At 41.7% G+C, this 22,090-nt stretch overlaps 1 protein-coding gene across 1 annotated transcript in view; it reads left to right on the top strand.

The window, feature by feature from the left end:
* The window catches only part of Il16 (interleukin 16), an 89,930-nt gene that overhangs the window by 25,947 nt on the left and 41,893 nt on the right, over positions 1 to 22,090 (top strand). Inside the window, exon 3 of the mRNA XM_051148853.1 lies at positions 18,868 to 18,976. Within this exon, the coding sequence (XP_051004810.1) occupies positions 18,868 to 18,976 (109 nt within the window). The remainder of the gene's footprint in view (positions 1 to 18,867; positions 18,977 to 22,090) is intronic.

Here is a 22,090-nt window from a genome sequence, read left to right as displayed (position 1 = left end):
AGTGGCTTGCTGTATATAGCCTTTATTATGTTGAGCTATGTGCCTTGTATCCATGATATCTCTCCAAGTCTTTAAACAAAAATGGATGTTGGATTTTGTCAAATGTTTTTTTGGCATCTAAGGAGATGATCATATGTATTTTTTTTCTTTCAGTTTGTTTATATGATGGATTATATTGATGGATTTCCATATATTGAACCATCCCTGCATGCCTGGGATGAAGTCTACTTGGTCATGGCGAATGGTATTTTTGATGTATTCTTGGATTTATTTTGTGAGTATTGAGTATTTTTGTGCCAATGTTCATAAGAGAAATTGGTCTGAAATTCTCTTTCTTTGTTGGGTCTTTGTGGGGTTTAGGTATCAAGGTGACTGTGGCCTCATAGAATGAGTTTGATAATTTTCATTCTATTTCTATTTTGTGGAGTAGTTTGAAGAGTATCAGTATTAGCTCTTCTTCAAAGGTCTGTTAGAATTCTACACTGAAACCATCTGGCTCATGGCTTTTTTTGTTGTTGTTGGGAGACTTTTGATGACTGCTTCTATTTATTCAGGAGAAATAGGACTATTTGATTTGTTTACCTGATCTTCACTCAACTTTGGCAAGTGGAATCTATCAAGAAATTTATCCATTTTATTTTGATTTTCAAATTTTGTGGTGTGTAGGCTTTTGAAATAAGACCTAATGATTTTTTGGATTTTTTTCAGTGTCTGTTGTTACGTCTCCATTTTCTTTTCTAATTTTGTTGATTTGGATAGTGCCTCTCTGTCTTTTAGTTAGTTTGGCTAAGTGTTTGTCTATCTTGTTGATTTTCTCAAAGAATCAGCTATTTGTTTTGTTGATTCTTTGAATTATTATCTTTGTTTCTTTTTTATTGATTTCAGCTCTGAGTTTGATTATTTCCAGCTGTCTACTCTCTTTGTTGTTTCTGATTTTTTTTCCTAGGGCTTCCAGATGTGTCATTAAGTTGTCTGTGTGAGGTGTTTCCAATCTCTTTAAGGAGGCACTTAGTGCTCTGAACTTTTCTCTTAGCACTGCTTTCAATGTGGCCCATAAATTTGGGAATGTGGTACCTTCCTTTTCATTGAATTTTAGGAAGTCCCTAATTTCTTTCTTTATCACTTCCCTGACCCAGTTGTCATTAAGTAGAGAGTTGTTCAGTTTCCATGTGCATGTAGGCTTTTTGTTATTTCTGTTCTTGTTAAGGTTCAGCTTTAGTCCATGGTGGTCTGATAGGATGCAGGGTATTATTTAAATATTTTTGTATTTGTTGAAGCTTGCTTTGTGCCCTACTATATGGTCAATTTTGGAGAAGGTTCTGTGAGTTACTGAGAAGGAGGTATAATCTTTTGAGTTTGGGTGAAAAGTTCTATAGATATCTGTTAGGTCCATTTGATTCATGACATCTGTTAGTGTCATTATTCATCAGCTTAGTTTCTGTTTCATTACCTATCCTTTGATGAAAGAGGGGTGTTGAAGTCTCCCAATACTAATGTGTGGGGATCTATATGAGGTTTATGCTTTATTAATGTTTCTTTTACAAATGTGGGTATCCTTGTATTTGGGACATGGATGTTCAGAATTATGATATTATCTTGGTTAAATTTTCTGTTGATGGTTATGAAGTGGCCTTTTTCATCTCTTTTTATTAATATTAGAATGGCTACTCCAGCTTGCTTCTTGTGTCCATTTGCTTGGAAGACTTTTTTTTCCAGCCTTTTACCCTGAGGTAATGTCTATCTTTGTATTTTAGATGTGTTTCTTGAATGCAGCAGAATGTTGGGTCTTCTTTATGCATCCATTCTATTAGTCTGTGTCTTTTTATTGCAGAGTTGAGACCACTGATGTTGAGAGAGATTAATGACAAGTGACTATTAGGTTCTTTTATTTTGATGGTGGTTGTGGTAGTGTTTATTTTTTGGTTGTTGTTGTTTCTGTTGTTTGTTTGTTTGGCTGGTTTTTGTTTTGTTAAAGTGAAATTATCTACTTCCTGTGTTTTCCTGAGAGTAGTTAGCCTCTCTGGGTTGGAGTTTTCCTCCTACCATCTTCTGTAGGGCTGGATTTATCTATATGTACTGTTTAAATTTGTTTTTGTCATGGAATATTTTGTTTCCTCCAGCTATGATTATTGAAAGTTTTGCTGGATATAGTAGTCTGGACTGGCATCTGTGGTCTCTTAGGGTTTGCAATACCTCTGCCCAGGCTTTTCTGGCTTTTATAGTCTCTGCCATTGTATGTTACTTGACCTTTTTCCCTTTCTGCTTTTAATATACATTTTTTGTTCTGTATATTTAGTGTTTTTATTATTATGTGGTGGGAAGATTTTCTTTTCTTTTTTTAAAGATTTATTCATTATTTATACAGTATTCTGCTCACACGTGTGCCTGCCCACCACAAGAAGGCACCAGATCTCATTACAGGTGGTTGTAAGCCACCATGTGGTTGCTGGGAATTGAACTTGGGACCTTAGGAAGAGCAGCCGATGCTCTTAAACCTTTGAGCCATCTCTCCAGCCAGGATTTTCTTTTATGATCTACTCTGGCGTTCTGTAGGCCTCTTGTGTGTTTATATGCATCTCTTTCTTTAAACTTGCAACAATTTCTTCTATGATTTTGTTGAAAATATTTTCTGGGTCTTACAGCTGAGCATCTTCTCTTTCCTTAATTCCTACTATTCTTAGGACTTGTTCATCTTTTATTATTCATATTTTCATGGTGTCTTTGATTTTTTTGGATGTTCTGTGTCAGGAATTTTTTAGATTTAACATTTTCTTTGATGGTTGCATCAAATTCTTCCACTGTATCTTCTACACCTGAAATTCTTTCCCCTATCTCTTATATTCTGTTGATGATGCTTACCTCTACAGTTCCTGTTTTCTTCTCTAAGTTCTCTCTTTTCAGGCTTTCCTTAGTTTGTGCTTTTATTATGTTTCCATGTTCATCTTCAGATCTTAAACTGTTTTATTGATTTCCTTCACCTGCTTGTTTGCATTTTCCTGAATTTCTTCCAGCGACTTCCTTTCCTCTGTATAGGCCTCTGTCACGGCCTCTCTAAGGTCCTCAATCTGTTTGGCTGTATCTTCCTGTATTTGTTTATGGATTTTATTAGTTTCCTCCATTATCATCTTCATTATGGAGGATTTGAAGTCATTTTCTTGTGTTTGAGTTGTGTTTGAATTTCCAGGGATGATTGCTTTGGGACAACTGGGTTCTGGAGATGCCATATTATTTTAGCTTTTGGTGTTTGTGTTTTTTATGCTGGCCTTTAGTCATCTTGTTGTCTATGGCATCAGGTCATAGTTTTTTGTGTCTTTTACTGGCTATTGCGAGCAGCTTGTAGGTGAGTGGCTGTGGGGTGAGACACCTCACCTGTGGGGATCAGGGAACCCTTCTTTGGATCAGGCAGGTGACCTGGGTTCAGATCCAGGAATTTTCCTTGCATTGACTTGGTGACCTAAGGTCAGATCCACCCGTGTTCCATACTGTGGGGTCTCCTCTGGGCTAGAAGCACCAGACACTGGTGCCTTATGGCCCACTACTTGATCCAGGGCAGAAAGCATGCTATGAGCCTGCCTGTATCTGGCTAAGGTTTGGGGATTGCTTCTGCTCTTGTGCCTGCTTGGACCCATGAATTCTCCGTGGATTATCTGGGTTACCTGAGGTCAAATCTACCTGCATTCCATACCTTGGGATCTCCCCTGGACTAGTAGACCCATATGCTGATTCCCTGCAACTCACAGTTCAGTCTGAGACTGAGTGGCAGTGCAGCAAGCTGTCAGGCGCATGGTTAGGGTTTTGCGACCATGGCCTCACCCATCTGGGCCCTTGAACCACCGTAGATTGGCCGGTTGATCCTCCTAGGTCATATCCACCCGTGTTCCCCAACTTGGTGTCTTTCCTGGCCTAATAGCCTTAGAAGCTGATGCCCTTCAGCCACTAAACAGAGTTGATTCTATTTTGTTTGTGATCTGATATTTAAGTGTGATATTGTGTTTTACATTCTCTTTTTTTATTCTGATGCAAGGTTCTATGCACCTCTTGAAGATTCTGGAATTTCTTGGTTGGTATCAAGTGTTCAATCTGAGACACGGAGATCCAGATGTAGAGTGTAGATGCAGTTGGCATGCAGGCATGCATCCAGACTCTGGAGACAGGGCACACACCTGTAGGGACCCAGGGACTTCTCCGTGGATCAGCTGGATGGCCCAAGTCTAGACCTGCCTGTGCTCCACAGAGTGTGGACCCTTCTCACCCAGGCACTCCATCTCTGGTCCTCTGTATCTCCCAGCCCATTCGCTCAGCTCAGTCCCACTGATAAGACACAGTGTGTTGCCGGTGCCACCATCTTGGATCTTCTCTATCTAGTGCTTTTGAGTAGATCTCCTTCTATACTCTTAAAAATGTTGTTGTGGGCATGATATTGTGCAGTTTTTTTATTCCAACTTCTAATTTATCTCTTCCTCTGTTCTTTGAGCATGTCCTCTCTGGTTTGTTCAATTTACTAAGAATACAGTTATTCCCATCTCATGTTGCTTCTCTGAAACTTGTTATTTTTGTCTTGTTTTGTTTTTTTAGGCATACTCATAAATTTTTTTGGTAGAACACTTCTTGATTTCTTTTTAAAGACTTTTGACAGCTAACTCAAATATTTCCGTTACCTCAATGTTGAGATCTGTGAATTTTTTCCCTCCCCATTTAGAACTTTTGTGTGGTTTGGGTACGACGGATGAAATTCATTCAAATACTGGATCTGTATAATTCATAGCTCCGGGAACTTACTTAAAGTTTCTATTTTGTTGTTTTTATTTGATATTATTATTTGGTCTGTTAACCTATCGATTATTTCATGCATTTCCCAATGTTAAACAATTCTTTGGACCACTAAACAGAGTTGATTCTATTTTGTTTGTGATCTGATATTTAAGTGTGAGATTGTGTTTTACATTCTCTTTTTTTATTCTGATGCAAGGTTCTATGCACCTCTTGAAGATTCTGGAATTTCTTGGTTGGTATCAAGTAGAGGGTGGGATTCGGAGGAGCTGGAGACAAGGTACATCTTTCAGGGTCACACCCCTGATTGGCCTAGTTCTTCCAGGGAGTTCCCACCTATTCTCCCAGTAACCTGTTATGAACCCATTGATGGATTGATCTATTTTTGAAGTAGAGGCCTCAGGATCCAACCATCTCTCAAGTGCCTAGAGCCACCAGTTGGGGGCCCAACCTTCAATACATGTGGTTTTTGTTTGCTTGCTTTTTCTTTTTGTTTTGTTTTATTTTTAGAGGCTGCTTATATCCAAACCATAACAAATCTCATAAAATATGTGATCTGGTCCTTAGTTACCAAAGTCTCAAATTGCTTATTTCTGTGATGATCTGTAATACTTACAGTTTATGCCATCTGGTATTAGTGTTTTCCTTGTGGAGAGGATTACTATTCAGCTTATTTCACTTTTACAAGACCACGAAGATTTCCCAATCTTTCTGGAGTTGATTTTGATAAAGCATGCTTTCCTATAATTTCCCAATTTCATCTGATTGCTCAAATGTCTCCTTGTCTCTTTGTCATCTTTTAACTCTTGAGACAACATCTACAGCTATGTTCTTTTAGGCCATCTCTGTTCTCTGTCTTTTCCCCCTGGGACCTCTTCTGGAGCAGCACCAGCATTTTAAAAGCTTTGCACAAAACCAACTTTTTAATGTGTTCAGTGGATCTATTATATGCTCATCTTTATTTTAGAAGTTCCTTATTATCCGCTTTACTCAATTTCATTAGGTGATTATGTCATTAATTATTCTCATCTTCTCTTTTTAGCACAAACACTTAAGGCAGTAACTCTTTTCTACATGTATTGCTATATCTTTAGTTGCATTCCAGAAGCTTTACTAAGTGTATTTTCATGACCATTTTACACTGAATGTCTTAGATTTCCAATATGCTTTCCTTTGAGTCACGACTTTCTTAGAAGGATGCCTCTTAATTTCCAGATGCACAAATATTTTCCAATTGCCTTCAGAAACACATTTTTACTGATTTTGAAATGATTACAGAATCACAGGAAACGACAGAGATACCACAGAGAAGATCCAAGTCTCCACAAGTTTTCTACAACAGCACATCTCACGTAACTATAATACAACATCAAAGTGACAAATTGTGGGCTGGGGAGGTGGCTCAGCAGTTAAGAGTATGCAGTGCTCTTTCAGAGGCCGTTAGGTGGCCCACAACCCCCTGTAACTCCAGTTCCAGGGAGATATAATGCCTCTGGCCCCCAAGGGCACCTGCACTCCTGTGCTCATATTCCCACACATCCAGACACATATACAGAATTTAAAATAATAGTGATGAGCTTTATAAAGTGGCAAATTTGGCATTACTACAATTCATGTGTACATCTGTGTAGTTTTTTTTTTTTTATAATACATCCATAATTATTACGTTAGCCAAAGAGCGAAGTCATGAACTACCAAGACAGTCTCCCCAGTGCAACAGCCCCCAGTACACTCTGGGCCTCCTTAACAACATTAACTATCCAAACACTATTGTTTCATTTTGCTCCACTTAATTTCTTTAATACTTCCTAATTTATTTGTAGTGTTGCCAGTATGACATTTCAGTTGTTTGTCAATACTGGAAACTGTTTGACGGTCCTGAAAATGGTTATTTGAGAAAATACTGTTTGTTTAAAGAGACACTGTGTTCTGCAGCTCCCCTAATAATTCTTGTCTTTTTGTTTTGTTTATAAAGTGCACCAGTTTTATTTTCTTTAACATTTGTTTCTTCTTTTTTTGTTAAAGTTTTAGTTTTATTTTATTTTTTATTTCATATATGTATACTATATTAACACCAGCTCCCCCAGAACTCTTTCCATATCTCCTAATTCCTTCTCAAATTTAGTCTCTTTTTCTTTAATTATTATTGTTACATGTATGTATATAAATGAATTAACATATAAAAACAACCTTCTAGGTCTGTTTAGTGTTGCTTGTATGTACATGATCTTAGGGATCCATATTTTAATCTAATTTTTTGTTTTTTTTTTTTTTTTATTTTTAACCCCACCTCACAACATAAGTAAACACACATATGCTTTTTAATGACTTGTTTCCTGTTGTTTGTCTTACACAGTTCTTGCTGAGAAGTGAATGAATTGGTTCCTGTTGGAAGATTGCTTCTCATTTCTGTCTGCCTGCTGCTCTTAAACAACTAATTTATTTCTGTCTGCGTGATTTATTTATGTGCTGTATAGTATTGTGTGGCATAATTACAGATGCATGTGCATGTGGAGGCTGAGAAGGATGTTGGGTTTCCGCTTTATCATTTTCTGTCATATATGTACGCCATTTATACTTTCAGTGACCAATTGGGGATCTTATAATGCACCATCTGTGAATAGTCTATGAACTGGAGCACCTACAAATTGATGAATTTTATTATGTAGAGGCTTTTTTACCCAGCCTTTTCACCTGGCATTTTCACCAAAAATTTTCACTCAATCTTTATGTCCAGATTTATTACTTAGCCTTTGCTCCTGACTCTTGTGCCCAGATTTAGAGAAATGGCGGTAAATGGCAAAACACACACACACACACACACACACACACACACACACACACACACACACTACTATATGGGTAGGATGTTTTGTCAGCATGGCTATCTGTACACAGCATGTGTGCTTGGTGCTGGAAGAGGCCAGAGGAGGACAATATTGGATCTCTTGGAACTGGAGTTATAGACAGTTGTAAGTAGCCATTGTAAGCACTAGGTATTGAATCTTGGTTCCCTGGAAAAGCATCCAGTGCCTTTAACTGCTAATCCATCTTTCCAGTGCCCAAACTACCTTATTATTTTTAAGACAGGGTCTCTCACTGAACCCGGAGCTAGGCTAATGATTATTGCCTCAGCAATCCTGTCTCCCTCCCTCCAGCAAACACTGAGATCACAGGTGTACACATGATGGTGCCTGACATCTTACTTTAGTGCTAAGATGCAAACTCAGTTCCTCATGCTTACCCACAATGTGTTCTTACCCACTAAGCCATCTCCCTAGCTCCTGCCCACTGCTTTTAAGAAGTAAATATTTGAGTATTCTTTTTAGTTTTCCTCCAAAAAATTTATGTTTTAATTTCTTTTTTTTTTAACCTAGGGTTTGTTGGGTTTGATGAGTTTGTGGCATAATGTCTGTCAGATATTGTCATGTCAAGTATTAGATGGTAGGTAGATAAATAAATAGCCAGATGGATAGGTGGATGATGTTGATAGGTAGATAGATAGATGATAGATAGATGATTGATAGATGATAGATAGATAGATAGATAGATAGATAGATAGATAGATAGAACATAGAAGAGGGACAGGCAGGCAGGCAGACAGACAGTTGATATAGGTTCCTTCATTCTAGAAATTTGCTTGCCACTGTCTAGCATATTGTTTTAAACTCTTGTTAGTATTTTCCACACCTTTGTGCTGTCTTCTCTTCCCTCCAGTGCTGTCTAAATGCCCCATTTGGTCTGTTTACTTCTGACTAGTAATTTATCCAGTTCCTTTTTGAGCCTGCTGAGAAATTTTCGGTTTCTCCTCTCAATTTTCACTCTCTTCCCTGATGTCTTTAAAACACGAAGCATGTTGATTTTGCAGTCTGTGCCCACTGTGCAGTTTGTACAGCTCTGTACAGTTTGCAGTTTGTGCAGCTCTGGTGTTTGTGTGTGTGTGGTTCTCGTGGCTTTCTCTGCTCATGCCCTGTTTCAGCGAGGTTTACTTTGACTTAACTGCTTTCTCAGAGGGCTCCTCTGTCCCATCACTTTCGCTCTGGGTGTTTTGGAGGTCCAGTGCTGGTTCTTTCACAAAAGAGGCAAATTTGCTTCTGTGGGGTAGTTGGGGCATCATTAGCCTGGAGCAGAATCAACAAAAGTTCTTGTCTGGGGGTGGGGAGACGCCCATGTGGCATGAATTAGGGCTGCAGCTCCTGGAGAGCTCAAAGCTAGTCATCAGTTCTCAGGGGGTGGGGCAGGGGGCGGTGGATTCCTCGCTTCCCTTCAGGGCTGTGGTGATAATTTCCTTTCATTTCATCAGGGGTGGCATGGATTCACTCTAGTTCGCATTTAAAATAAAGAGATAATCCTTTGACTCGTCTTCTTGATGCAAAGAAAATGTCCTGTTTGGCTCTGGTCTTAAGAAGGAGCTGAGATTCTTTTGCTCTGTGCACCCCATGAGGTTACAAACAGCAAAATCTAAATCCAGTCACTCATGGAATGATCTCAGAGACACAGCAGATTTTGGGCTTTGCCTATTTTTTCAAGAGGTTGTCGCACAGCCTTTAATGCAGCCACTAAGCTCTGGCTCTTCACAGCCTTATTGCAGCCACTAGGCTCTGGCTATGCCTCATAATGATGCTTTTCCATTGATAGGTTTCCATCCCATTTAAGACAGTTACTTAGTTTTAGCTGAAGGAATACAGTCAGTGGTTACTACACTAGGGAAAACACGATCCTTCCCTGTCCTTGAATGCCCCGTCTACACTGTTTTCTGTTTTACACATGTGGTGATGGGCATCCTTGTACAAACATCCGCATGTGTTTTATACAACTATTTTCTATAATAAAATTTGATAGTATGGAGATACAGAGTTGAGAATTATTTGAGAGGTGGGTTGGTATTCCTTAGAGATGGGACAGCAGGGTGCGTGATAGCCATCACAGGTGCTCTTTAATTCACTCAACTTCCTGAAGGTGTGTGTGAGTGTAAATGTGTGTGTGTGTGTGTGTGTGTGTATGTGTGTGTGTGTGTGTGTGAGAGAGAGAGAGAGAGAGAGAGAGAGAGAGAGAGAGAGAGAGAGAGAGAGAGAGAGAGAGAGAGAGGATAGGATGTTGCTCTGTAACTCAGGCTAGTCTTGCACTCATTTAAAAATATCTGCCTCACTTTCTGACCACGTCCCCTGGACGGGGAGGCCTGGTGGCACTCAGAGGAAGGATAGCAAGTTATGAAGAAGAGACTTGATACCCTAAGAGCATATATAGGGGGAAGAGGTCCCTCTCAGTCACAGACATAGGGGAGGGGAGTAGGGGGGAAGTCGGAAGGAGGGAGGAATGGGAGGATACAAGGGATGGGCTAACAATTGAGATGTAATATGAATAAATTAATAAAATAAAATTTAAAAAGTATCTGCCTCAGATTCCTGAGTTCTAGGATTGTAGGCATGCACCACCATTCTGGCTCATTTGAGTGGTTTTAATATACAGTTCATATATCATATAATTAACTGTAAAATATTCTGTGGTTTCAGCATGTCTGCAGAATTGTGCAACCATCACTGCTAACTTCAAAACCACTTACCACCTCAAAAGAAACGCCAAAGGCTTTAGCAGTTTTCCCGAGCCCACACCTCTCTCCCATCCCTGTTCCCTGTAAAACCCTGAGCTTCAGAGACTATGATCATACTTACCCTATTCCTATGAACACCTATCAGACATATGTGATAGTTCCCACTGGCTTATTTTGATTACTATGATCTACGTTGTAGACTCCATTAGTCTTTTATTACTTCTAATCTACGTATAGTGTTACAATGCATGAATTTATCACTCTCAAGATACCTTGCTATCTTTAGATATTATATATACTTCATCTTTGTACATTTGTGTAAGTTTTTACTTGGGTGTATGTTTTCAGTTCTCGAGTATATACATAGGAATGAAATTGTTGGATGACATTGCATTACAATTTTTGACAAATCATGCTGTGTGTAGTGGTACATGTCTTTAATCCAAGAGCTTAAAGGGAAGAGGCAGGCGAACCTCTACAGTTAGAGGCCTGCCTGGTCCGCATAGTGAATTCTAAGACATCTAGAGCTTCATAGAGAAATGCTGTCTTGAAAAAAAAAATCACGACAAAACAAATTTTTGACAAATCTTTAACTTGTTTTCCAAATCAGTCTTACTGCCTTATGTTTGTACCATCAACACGAGACTCAAAAATATTTTGTGTATATGTATAGATATATATGATGTGTAGGAGATATGTGTATATGTGTGTATATGTATGCATATGTAATGTATGTGTTCACACATATGCAGATTCATGTCTGTGTGGATGCAGGCCCACCTGCTTGCACATGCATGTGCAGGCTAGAGGTCAACATGGGGTGTTATTCCTCAGGTTCCATCCACCTCATTTTTTAGGCACTCAAAAATATTTTAATATACAGGTGAGATAACTAGCTGGTAGACATGAAGAGGCTCACGGAGTTGCTCCCAGTTACTAAAAAACTGGAATGAATTTGAAGAACTTAGTCAGCCCATTTCCATTCCCAGTACCATGACATTCCCTTGATTCTAATGCAGTTGGGTGAAGGCTGAAAGCCCATATAGTGTATCTGATTTTTACATCACTTCCATGATAAGGAAAACAAGTACCTTTTAGCAGCAGTTTTTACTGACAGGCCCAGTAGTGGTGATACAATGTAATCTATCAGTGCAGCTGAATTTATCTTTAGAGGACTTTCTTTTGCCTTTTTATTTTATTATAAAATTACTTTATTACAATGAGCTCTAAAATGATAATATCACACTGCTAGATTAAAGTAGCCAGTCAAAGACTTGTTTATCCCCCAATTCTATACATCTCAGTGAACTATTGGAATACCATTCTGAAGTTGTGGCTCTTGGATAGACTTTCACTATCAATTACATCTTTATACATTCACTCATCACCTGATAACTCCCAAAAAAGCTTTGATAGAGTTGAAGCTAGAAAAAAAACACACTAACTTTATATCCTGTTCCACAACTCTTGTGACTTTTTACCTGTATTCCATCCTTCCCCATCACCTGATATCACCCTTTCTTGACCTCCTTTCTAAATAGCAGCAGTTTACATATATACATATATACATTACAGGCTGTGATGTATGAGAGAAAACACTTTTTTTTTTTTTTTTGAGACAGAATCTGCCATTGGTCTGGAACTCACTGTGCAGTGTAGGCTGACCATCAAGTCCCAAGGATGGCTACCTTCCTAGCAGTGGAATTATAACTGTGTGCCACTGTGCTGGGCGGGGGGTGGGGGGCAGACTTTAGGTGCTGGTACTTGCAAGGTAAGCATTTTTCCCACTGAGGAACCTCCCCAGCCTCTGGACCACTGTGTGTCTTTTCTATGCTGGTGGAAATAATGCTGGCATGACCATAGATAGTCCTTGTGTCTGGTATGAAGTGGTGTCTCACCTCGGCTTTGATTGGCATGACTACCATTCTGTGTCATTTCTGTTGCTGTGACAAACTCCACCACCAAAGGCAACTCAAGGGAGGAAAGGATTGACTTGGCTTACATTTCCATTTGCCTGATTTTCTTCTTAGGGTTTTATGAGTTTGTCTCTTTCTTATAGACACAAGGACCACTTTGAATTACTTTGTATGTAAAGTGTGAGAAAGGAGTCCAATTCCTGCTCTTGTATGTGGGACAATGTCTGTCCAGGCATCACTTGTTAGAAATATGCATTTCAAGGTATCAAACACCATTGTAGTGGGATGAGCTGATCAAGGACCTTGAACAGGAGCAGGGATTGGTACCCTGGAAGGCCTGAGGAGGTAGAATAAGAAGGACTTGGTGACAGTGGTCATGTTGTGGATAAGGAAAGCAAACATCCAAAGGAATGTCTGGGTTGTGCTTGTCCCCTGCCCTTGAGACTAGCACCATCTTCCACACGACCAGGTGGCTGCTGCAGGACCAATTTGCTGGACCCTGCTCTTGTATCCTCATGATCAAAGCCTGTTGCTGCAATGTCAGCCCAACCACAGGAAATGGACCTCGCTGGGGATAGTTGGGTTATGTTCTGTGGTTCCCTCAGATGCAGCACTCACAGCAACTCAGTTCAAAAGAGAACAGAAAAGTTTCCACTGAGGAGGAACACAGCCAGCAAGCTCCAAAAGTGTCAAGCTTGTCATTGATGCCAGCTAGCAGGCCACATGTAACATGAGCTCCCCCAGTGGAGCAATAGGACTTGTAAGCCTTGGGAGGAGTTTGGGCTCTGGGATCATTTTACTTATAAGACACAGTGCCCCAGAATTCCTTGCCATCATTCTGGGTTCATCCTCTCGTCCCATGGGGACTATGTAGCTACACACTTTTAGAGCTGGCTCTTGGTCCCTAGAAGCAATATGACCAATTTTAATGTTGGCAAAACATTATGAAGGGCTTGCTGGACAGTGGGTCCCAAGGCCGTTGGGTCCCACTGGGACTGGTTGGTATAGAGATGGGTGTCTAGGTAATGATGGAGTGTCTTGCTCACTGAATAGCTGCCATGACCACAGGGTTTAATGAGAACAAGGGGAAGTGTGTTCTGATGACATCGCTAGCCCCTTGACCTCAGTGACAAAGCCCCGGGATGGAGAGAAGCCCCACCTTGGCAACAGGAACAGAAGAGTTCTGTTCTGTCTGCGGCAGAGAGGCCTCTGTGGAACCGCTCTCAGGGCCCCTACACAGACTCCTTTGATGAGAAGCTGACCCACCCAGGACATGCTTGTCCAAGAGTGGCCGGGCTCCCCAGGGAGCCAAGGGAAGCAATTTGATTCTTGTGAATCATTTTCTGATGCGTGATCACTTCAGAATAGGAAGCGGCCCTGGAGGTTGTGAACATAGTCATCAGTTGCATTCAGACGTCCAGAGCTGAGGGTGATGGCAAGAGATGGTTAGCACACCTCTCAGCTTGCAGAGAAGGGAACTGAGTCCTAGGTTCAGAGCCGTGGAGAAGTCAACACTGCTGGCTTCAGAGCTCCTTCTTCCATCCCGTCACACATTTCTAGTGAGAAGGTCACCACGTTTGACATCTTAAAATTTTGTTTTGAGTTGTATTTCTTTTTATTATGTGTGGGGGTGTTTTGCCTGCATGTATGTTTGTGAATCGCGCATACGTATTACCCGTGGAAACCAGAGGAGGGTATCGATCGCCTGGAACTGGAGTTACAGATGGTTGTGAGCTGCCATGTGGGTGCTGGGAATTGAACCCTGGTTCTCTGGAAGAGCAGCCAGTGTTCTAAACTGCTGAGCTGTCTCTCCAACACCTTTTTAAAAAATGAATGTGTGTGTAGGGTATTCTCTCTCTCTCTCTCTCTCTCTCTCTCTCTCTCTCTCTCTGTGTGTGTGTGTGTGTGTGTGTGTGTGTGTGCATATGGAGACTTGAGGACAAACTTGGGTGTCACCCTCACAAATTTCATCTGCCTCCTTCCAATACCGACTGTGACATTAGCCTGGAAGTCAGCTATTAGGATGGACTGGGCAGCCAGCGAGTCCTAGGGATGTTCCTGTGTCTACATTACCAGTGCAGAGGTTATGAATTCACCTCAGGCCAGGCATTTTGTGGGCTCTAGAAATCAATAAACTCAAGTTCTTATCTGGCACAACATCCATCTACTTAGCCTCTTGCTTGGCAATGAAACAACTTCACAGCACACAGAAGCACTATTGCATTGGCTTCCCAGGCAGAATTAAAAACCCCACGCATCGCCTGGTTCAGGAACGTTTAGTTTTTTTCAAGACAGGGTTTCTCTGTGTGGCCTTGGCTGTCCTGGCCTCTCTTTGTAGACCAGGCTGGCCTCAAACTCACAACTATCCATCTGCCTTTGCTTCCCTGGTCCACAAACTTTTAGGATGCACTATTTCCCCCCTCACATTTGATGTAAAACTACCACTTAAGTCTGATCATCATCCATCAGTGTGTTTCTATTCCTGGCACAGTGATGTCTATGAAGCTAGTTCCCTCCACAGCTAAAGAGATATACTTCAGTTTCACACTTTAAAAAAATTATTATCCAGAAGCTTGACTGCCACGGCTCTGAATAGATGCGACCATGTGGAGCTTCCAGTCAGTGCACAGACTGACCAGATTGGTGAGGGAAAGGACCAACTGCCTTGAGACTTACATCTGAGATGGCTTGTTTGGGGGGTGGTACAGAGTGGTAAGGCAGGAGGATTCAAGCATATGGTCCCACTGTGCTGGAGAGCGAAGTCATGAGGCGTGGATATGCTCTGGGAACTACAGAGCCTGTGAAGGGTCAAGGTGGCTTAATTTCTTGTAGATCAGGGATTTTTCAAGCAACACTGAAAATCTCAGAAAAAGGCTAGCCACATGTGCACAGAATATTATTATTTTGTTTTTGTTTTATTTTTCTAATAAAGGAAAAAATAGGTTTGTTTTATTTCCTGTGATTTTCCTGCCATCTTGGTTTGACTAGCTAAGCAGTTCTATTCTAGATAAGGGACTTTATGATGAAAAAGAAAATCTACTATTGTAACAGTTAAAATAAATATCATATTACCAATTTAGTTTGGGCCTGATTACAAAGTAACAAAGTAAAATATACTCATGAAAACTTAGAAAATATGCAACATGTTAAATTGGGTGTGGTGTCTTGGGCCTATAACCTCAGTACTCAGGAGGATCTGAAATTCTAGGTTATCTTTGACTATATATGGGATTCAAGGTCAGCCTGGGCTATATGAGACCTTATCTCAAAAGGGGGAAAAGGACTGGGAAAACAACTCCAGGTAAAGTGTTTGCTGTATGTGCAGGGGGATCTGAGCTCAAATCCCCAGAACCTACAGTAAAATAGGAAAGGCTGGGCTTGGGGTTAGTGTTGTGAGCGTGTACCCCAGCACAGAGGAGCCAGAGACAGGTGGATCCCTGGGGATTGCTGGCCAGTCAGCCCAAGCCTGATGAGTTCCAGGTCAACAAAACAATGCTGTCTCCCAAGACAAGATCAACAGCTTCTGAGGAATGGCAGCTGAGTTGCCTCTACATACACATGAGCACACTAGTACACACACTGAGAAGAAAGGAAAAAGTAAGACGTAACTGCATCATTTAAATACATTCTTGCTAATTCATGAGAGCTGGGTCTTGTATGACTAACCTTTTGTGTATATATTCTCACAACTAGGAAGAGGTACATACTAAGAGTCTATAAGTCCTTAACAAACTTTTGTTGAATGAATGTTGCTATCCTGGTGTCTCTATATCTTGCCCCCCCCCCCTTTTTTTAAACTGAATTTTTTTACATTACTGTGGCCAGATGGTTATAAAATATTTTAAAATTTACACTTTTAATCATTATTTGAAGAGAAGTTTTAGTATTCCATGTCTTACTTTCACATTATTAAGCATTTGTAAGTGGGATATATAGTCTGAATACGTGTCTCAACGGTGCTTCAAGAATAAATCACGCTAGGACAAGGAGACCAGCTAGTTGCTGTGCTTAGCAGGCCTGCAAAGGTCCCAAGGCCACATTTGATTGCCACTTCCATTGTCTCGCAGGAGTACATGAAATGGAGCTGGTGCTGGAGAGGAACTTCCCATTAGCGGGATGTGACCTCACTGACTACTGTAACTTAAAAGTGTCTTTTGGGTATTAGATTGGATGTTCTAACATGCTCGAAGAAGTACTTTGTATACTTAATTTTGGAGAGCAGAGTCCCAAGAATTCAACTAAATCAAACTGCCTCTGTGTATAATCACAGCTTTCATAGCTTTTAAAGAATTTCCCGAATTGGCACAAGGATTGGTAATTTTGTTCAGGTTAACACAGCGCCATCTGTTGCTAAAAAGAAAAATGACAGCCTAGGAGTCTGCCCAGACTTAATCTCTGATTTTTACACTGGCTTACACAGGAAATAAAAGGGAATTGATTTGTGGTTTCTTGTGTCAGACTGGATATAGCTTTATTTTTGAAAGGCTGTTAAGTGGACTTCCGGGTCCAGATTGCTTACAAAGTTCACCTGGCTAACTCTGCCACCTGGCAGGAAACTCCTGCAAAACTCAAAAGGAATACTCAACTCGTGGGAAAGGCTTGTCAGAACAGGTGCCACAGAAGGAGCTTAACTGTGCTCTGGAACCTGTGAGGAATTTCTGTGTGCCATAGTGCCAGTGGTATTGGATTCAGGGAGGCTCATGAGGCTGCCGTTGACAACACAGCAGAGGAAAGCCTCGAAACAAGTAGGCCAGAGGCAAGCAGTATCTTAGGTGCAGGTCTACTGCTTGGGGGTGGAGTGGGGGACAGAGATACCAAGTGAGAGGCAGATCCAGACCAGGCTTCTCTCTTTTCTCTGGCAACACTTCCATGCTGGAGATGCTACCACTCAGCACATGGAGTTGACCAGGCTGTGCCATACCTGCCTTCTCAGCTAGGTAATCATGACAGACGGAATAGGGGTCTCCCGCACACTGTAGCACTAACTGTCCACTCCCGAACACCTAAGCTATCCGTAGCTATAGTTGCCAGCTCCAGTGACAAATATCCAAAGGTCATTTACCTAGTCCTTCAAATCCGGCAGCCACAGACATGCCTTATATTTAGAGAGTTTCCTACCTGCAGCTTCACTGAACACACACACACACACACACACACACACACACACACACACACACACACACACGGTTGCAGTAATAAGTGATGAAACCAATGTAACCCCAAAACTGCCACAGTTTCCGTAGCTAGTAAAGTTACTAAATAGAACAGACTCAAGAATTTAGAATAATCCCTTCACCTCAACTGTCAACTTGTGTGCCTTCACTGTCCACTTCCGGTATCTCAGAGAAAGGAGACGCAAGACAGTAGATGTTCTTCCACATTCTTCTCTCACACGAGGAAGACTCATATATTTTCTTTCGCCCTGATAGGAGAACAAGACAAACTGTGCTGTTTTAACATAGTACAATGGAAATTCCCTGTGTGTATACTATGTGTATGTGCAGAGATTGGAAGTCAACATTGGGTATCTTCCTCATTTATGCTACACCTCATGTTTTTTGGAGACAGGGTCTCAAGCTGAGCCCAGAGCTCACTGATTCAGCAAGGCCTGGCCAGTGAGCTCCAAGGACCCACCAGATTCTGCTCCCCAGCACTGACATTACAGGCATACTCTGTTGCACCTGGCCTTCTACGGGGTACTGGGGATCCAAACATGTCCTCGTCCTTGTGTGACGAGCACTTTATAGATTGAGCTGTTTCCCCAGCTCCAGAAACTATTCATACAAAAAGAAGTGATGTCAGCCGGGCATGGTGGCGCACGCCTTTAATCCCAGCACTCGGGAGGCAGAGGCAGGCGGATCGCTGTGAGTTCGAGGCCAGCCTGGTCTACAAAGTGAGTCCAGGACAGCCAAGGCTCCACAGAGAAACCCTGTCTCGAAAAAACCAAAGGGGGGGGGGGGGAGAAGAAATGATGCCATTCAATATGGTAAGGCAGAAATAAACGAAAATTGGAAACAATTTGATTTGCTATTGACTTTTAAGGTTCTAAATTAAATGCTGACAAATAGAAATCAACAATATAATAAAACCACAATAATCGGAAGAATGAATGCATAACCCAAGCTCTATAATATTCAACAATAATTTTGTGAGTGCCTGTGGTTGGATCTCAGGATAGTAGCGTCCCTACTACATGTCTCCAAGGCTCCTGTCATGTCACTCTCTGACCCTTTTGTCACAGCACTTGCCCTTCTCTGTAGTGACCTTTCACCTTTGATTACCGTTAGGCTTGGCTTACTAAAATGTCAGTTATCCAAGGTCAGACACTTGTCTGTCTTGATCATTGCTGAATCCCCCATATCTAATGATGTCACAATGACATATGCATCCAATATTTGTTGCACTTGTTTAATATTCATGTAATTTCTATTTGTTACGTGCCTTTTAATTAAATGGATGTGTATCTGTGAATAAATGGCTAAATCCATGCCCTTAGAGTGCATACTATTTTAGAAGAGATACAGACAAAGCAACAGATAATTCTCTGGTCCATGCCAAACACCCCCATTATCCTAAGCATTCTTGTCAACTCTACTTGCTGAATAAAAAAGATGGCAACTGTTTTCACAGGAACCTTCTACAACTTCCTCTAAAGAAAAGACTGGAAAACCAGAAGCACCAAGTAGCAACTTCCTGTTTCCTAAAGCCTGTCACCAAAGGACTCGCAGCAACTCCACCAGTAAGTATTTTGCCAAACTATCTTTCAGGAGCAGGACTATATTTAGTTCCTTTTCTGTTGCTGTGATAAAACACCATGACCAAAGCTACTTAAAGAATGAGTTTATTTTGGCTTATGGTCCCAGAGGGTTATAATCCACAATAACAGAAGGAGACCACAAACAGTCGTGATGAAACTCCCAAACCAGCCTCCAGGACATAGGTCTTCCAACAAGGCCCCACCTCCTATGCCTCCTCAAACAGCACTGCTAACTGGAGACCGTGTTCAAATACATGAGCCTATAGGGGGCGTTATCATTCAAACCACCACAAGGGCTTAACCGCTCCTGACTATCAGGACTGTCCGGGGATGTGGGCGGGGACGGGGACGGGGTGTGGGGGAGAATAGGAGGCTGGCTCTTCCCTGGTCTATCGTGGACCAACCTAGGCGGCAGCTGTCTCTCAGAGGGCGTTCTTCATCAGTGTGCTTCCCAGACAGCTAGCACAGTTCTGAACTGGCTTTGCTGTCGCCCTGTGGCCAGTTCCTCTGGCTGGGTGATGTGCTGGGGAGAGATTGTCAGAGGAGAAGAGAGAAATGTTTGCTACTTCTCTGATCGCTAGCTCGGCAAGTCTCTCCCTCTCTCCCCACAACTTCTATTGCCTCTTCTGTGATATGATAGGGGCCTCGGCTGGAAGACCTCAGGACTCTTGATTACTGTAAATAGAATCAGAAGAATGAAGAAATTAAGAGTATAGTGTGTAACAACACTGGAGATGCTAACACTAAGCTGTGCTAACATTTTCAGTTAATTCCGTGCTCTTCCCGCGTGGCTACAGAAAGCTTGTATGCCCAAGTCATTGGAAATTTTGTTCTAGACACCAGTTTTTAAAAGTGGAAACAGAAAATTTCATTGTATGAACATTTAAAATCTAGTTAACTAACTGTCCCTTACTGGGTACTTACATTATTTTCAGTCTTTCACTAGCATAATCCACATTTCTTACTTCGTAGATGAAATTTTATTTGCGCCTGAGTCAATTCCTGAAGGGAACCCCAGTTAGCCTCTATGTCTGCAAATGGGAAATACTTGAAAAAAAAATTACATTTACAGAAAATATGCTGGTTGTTTTTCCTTCTCATTATCTTCTAAATAACCCAGCATAAGAAGCACATTTATATTCATCTGCTATGTGATGATAATGCAGCCTTTGTGTAAAACATAGAAAAGTTCTGGGCACAGTGGCACATGCCTTTAATCCCAGCACTCGGGAGGCAGAGACAGGCAGATGCCTGTGAGTTCAAGGACAGCCTGGTCTACAAAGTGAGTCCAAGACAGCCAGGACTACAAGAGAAACTCTGTCTCGAAAACAAAAGCAAAACAAACAAACAAATAAAAAAACCAAACCAAAAAAAGAAAAACATGGAAAAGCACCCACATATTCTGGTATCTGTGGGGGGGCTGGTTCCTGGAAGTTGAGTGACAACCACATAGGCAGGAGGGGCTGGTGCATCACTAAGAATGCTTGAAAGCCAAGCATGGTGGTTTACACCTCTGGTCCCATCATGTGGCCTGTAGAGGTAGGATCATGAGTAGTGTGTGGCCAGGATGGGCTGCAGCAGCAGATGCTGTCTCAATATCAAACCAGAAAAAAACAAAACAAAACAAAACAAAAAAACCCGAAGCAAAAGAAAAAGAGCACTTTTGGGGGCCTGTGTGCTTGCATTGGCATCTAGTTCCTTGGAAGTGTTTGCCTGTGTGACTTCCCGGAAGTTTCCGACTCTCTGAGCCTCACTCTTCTGTGGCACTACGAGCCATCCTTAAATGAATAATGACCCATTTGGAGGCTTGTGTAACTTGGTTTCTTGTTAATGTAATTGCCTAGCAGTTGAATTTTGGCTTAAACAGTACGTAGACACAGCTTAAGGACTTTGGCCACACTGTCGAACTTCAGCCTGACTCGATCACCTGCCTACTTCTTCACACGGAGTTATTTTTTGTTTTTGAATAGTTGTTGCCTGTTTCTGCTTCTCTGCTTTACTTTGCACCTGGGACCCATGACACACTCTGTGGGGGCTCTAAAATGAAACAAAGGGAGCTTGTTCAACGTCATTAAAGATTTAAAAGTGGCAACAGCCCAGCGTGAGACCTAGCTGGGAGTTGCCTGACCACGGGCCCTGGTGACGGCACAGACCACATACGTGTTCGTGAATCAGCCATGCTGGTGTCCTGGGAGCCGATCCCTTAGATAATGCCACCCACCTCCCAACCTTTTGTGCCCAAACTGAGTTCACTTATTGAGAGCATCAGTGAGTGGCTGGCTGAGGATAGAGCCTTGGAGTGCTGCTTTCCCTGAAGCCCTGACTGCCCATCACCCAAGTGGCCCATCTTCCCTGGCTATGGCTCACTGGGCCCACTGACACAATTTCTTCCCTGTGTTTTTCAGGCCTTGGGCAGGTAATGGCCTCCAGGACCCCAGTGTGTCTGGGTGTTTGTGTAAGTGTGCCTTTGGTTTCTTAGGCAAATTGCAACTTGCAGATTGGCTGGTAAAACAGCTGGAAAGCAGACCTCAGGTGCACTGAAAGATTTCTGCATTTACTTAGTACATTTGTTGGTGACTCTTACTAGTTTTTTATTGAGGTAATCATTCTCTTATTAATTTGCAAAATTCTTGGTTAAATTAATAGTTGAACACACACACACACTTCCTCCAGTGTGTTACTTGGTTTTTCACTTGATTTTTATACTATTAGACTTGACCTTTTTTTCTCTCACTATGAAGTTTTTTCCATGTTGGAAGAACATGAAATCTGTGCATGTCTTAGTTTGCTTTCTGCTGCAGTGATAAACACCATGACCAAAACCACCATGACGGGGTTTGTCCAGCTAACTGTACAATGACAGTATCCATGAAAGAAGTCAGGGCAAAAGCTGTAGCAGGAACAGAGGCAGGGAACATGTAGGGATGCTGTTTCCAGGCCTGCTTTCTTACACAACCGGGGACCACCTGCCAGAGGCAGCACTGCCGAACAGTGGGTTGGAGCCTCCCACGTTAACTAGTAGTCACTAAAGTGCCCCACAGACTGCCCACAATCCAACATGATGGAGGCCACTGCTCAATTGAGGGTCCCTCTGTC

This window comes from Acomys russatus, chromosome 7 (assembly GCF_903995435.1).
Source record: "Acomys russatus chromosome 7, mAcoRus1.1, whole genome shotgun sequence".
Classification (NCBI taxonomy): domain Eukaryota; kingdom Metazoa; phylum Chordata; class Mammalia; order Rodentia; family Muridae; genus Acomys; species Acomys russatus.
This window is presented reverse-complemented; position numbering and strand designations above follow the sequence as displayed.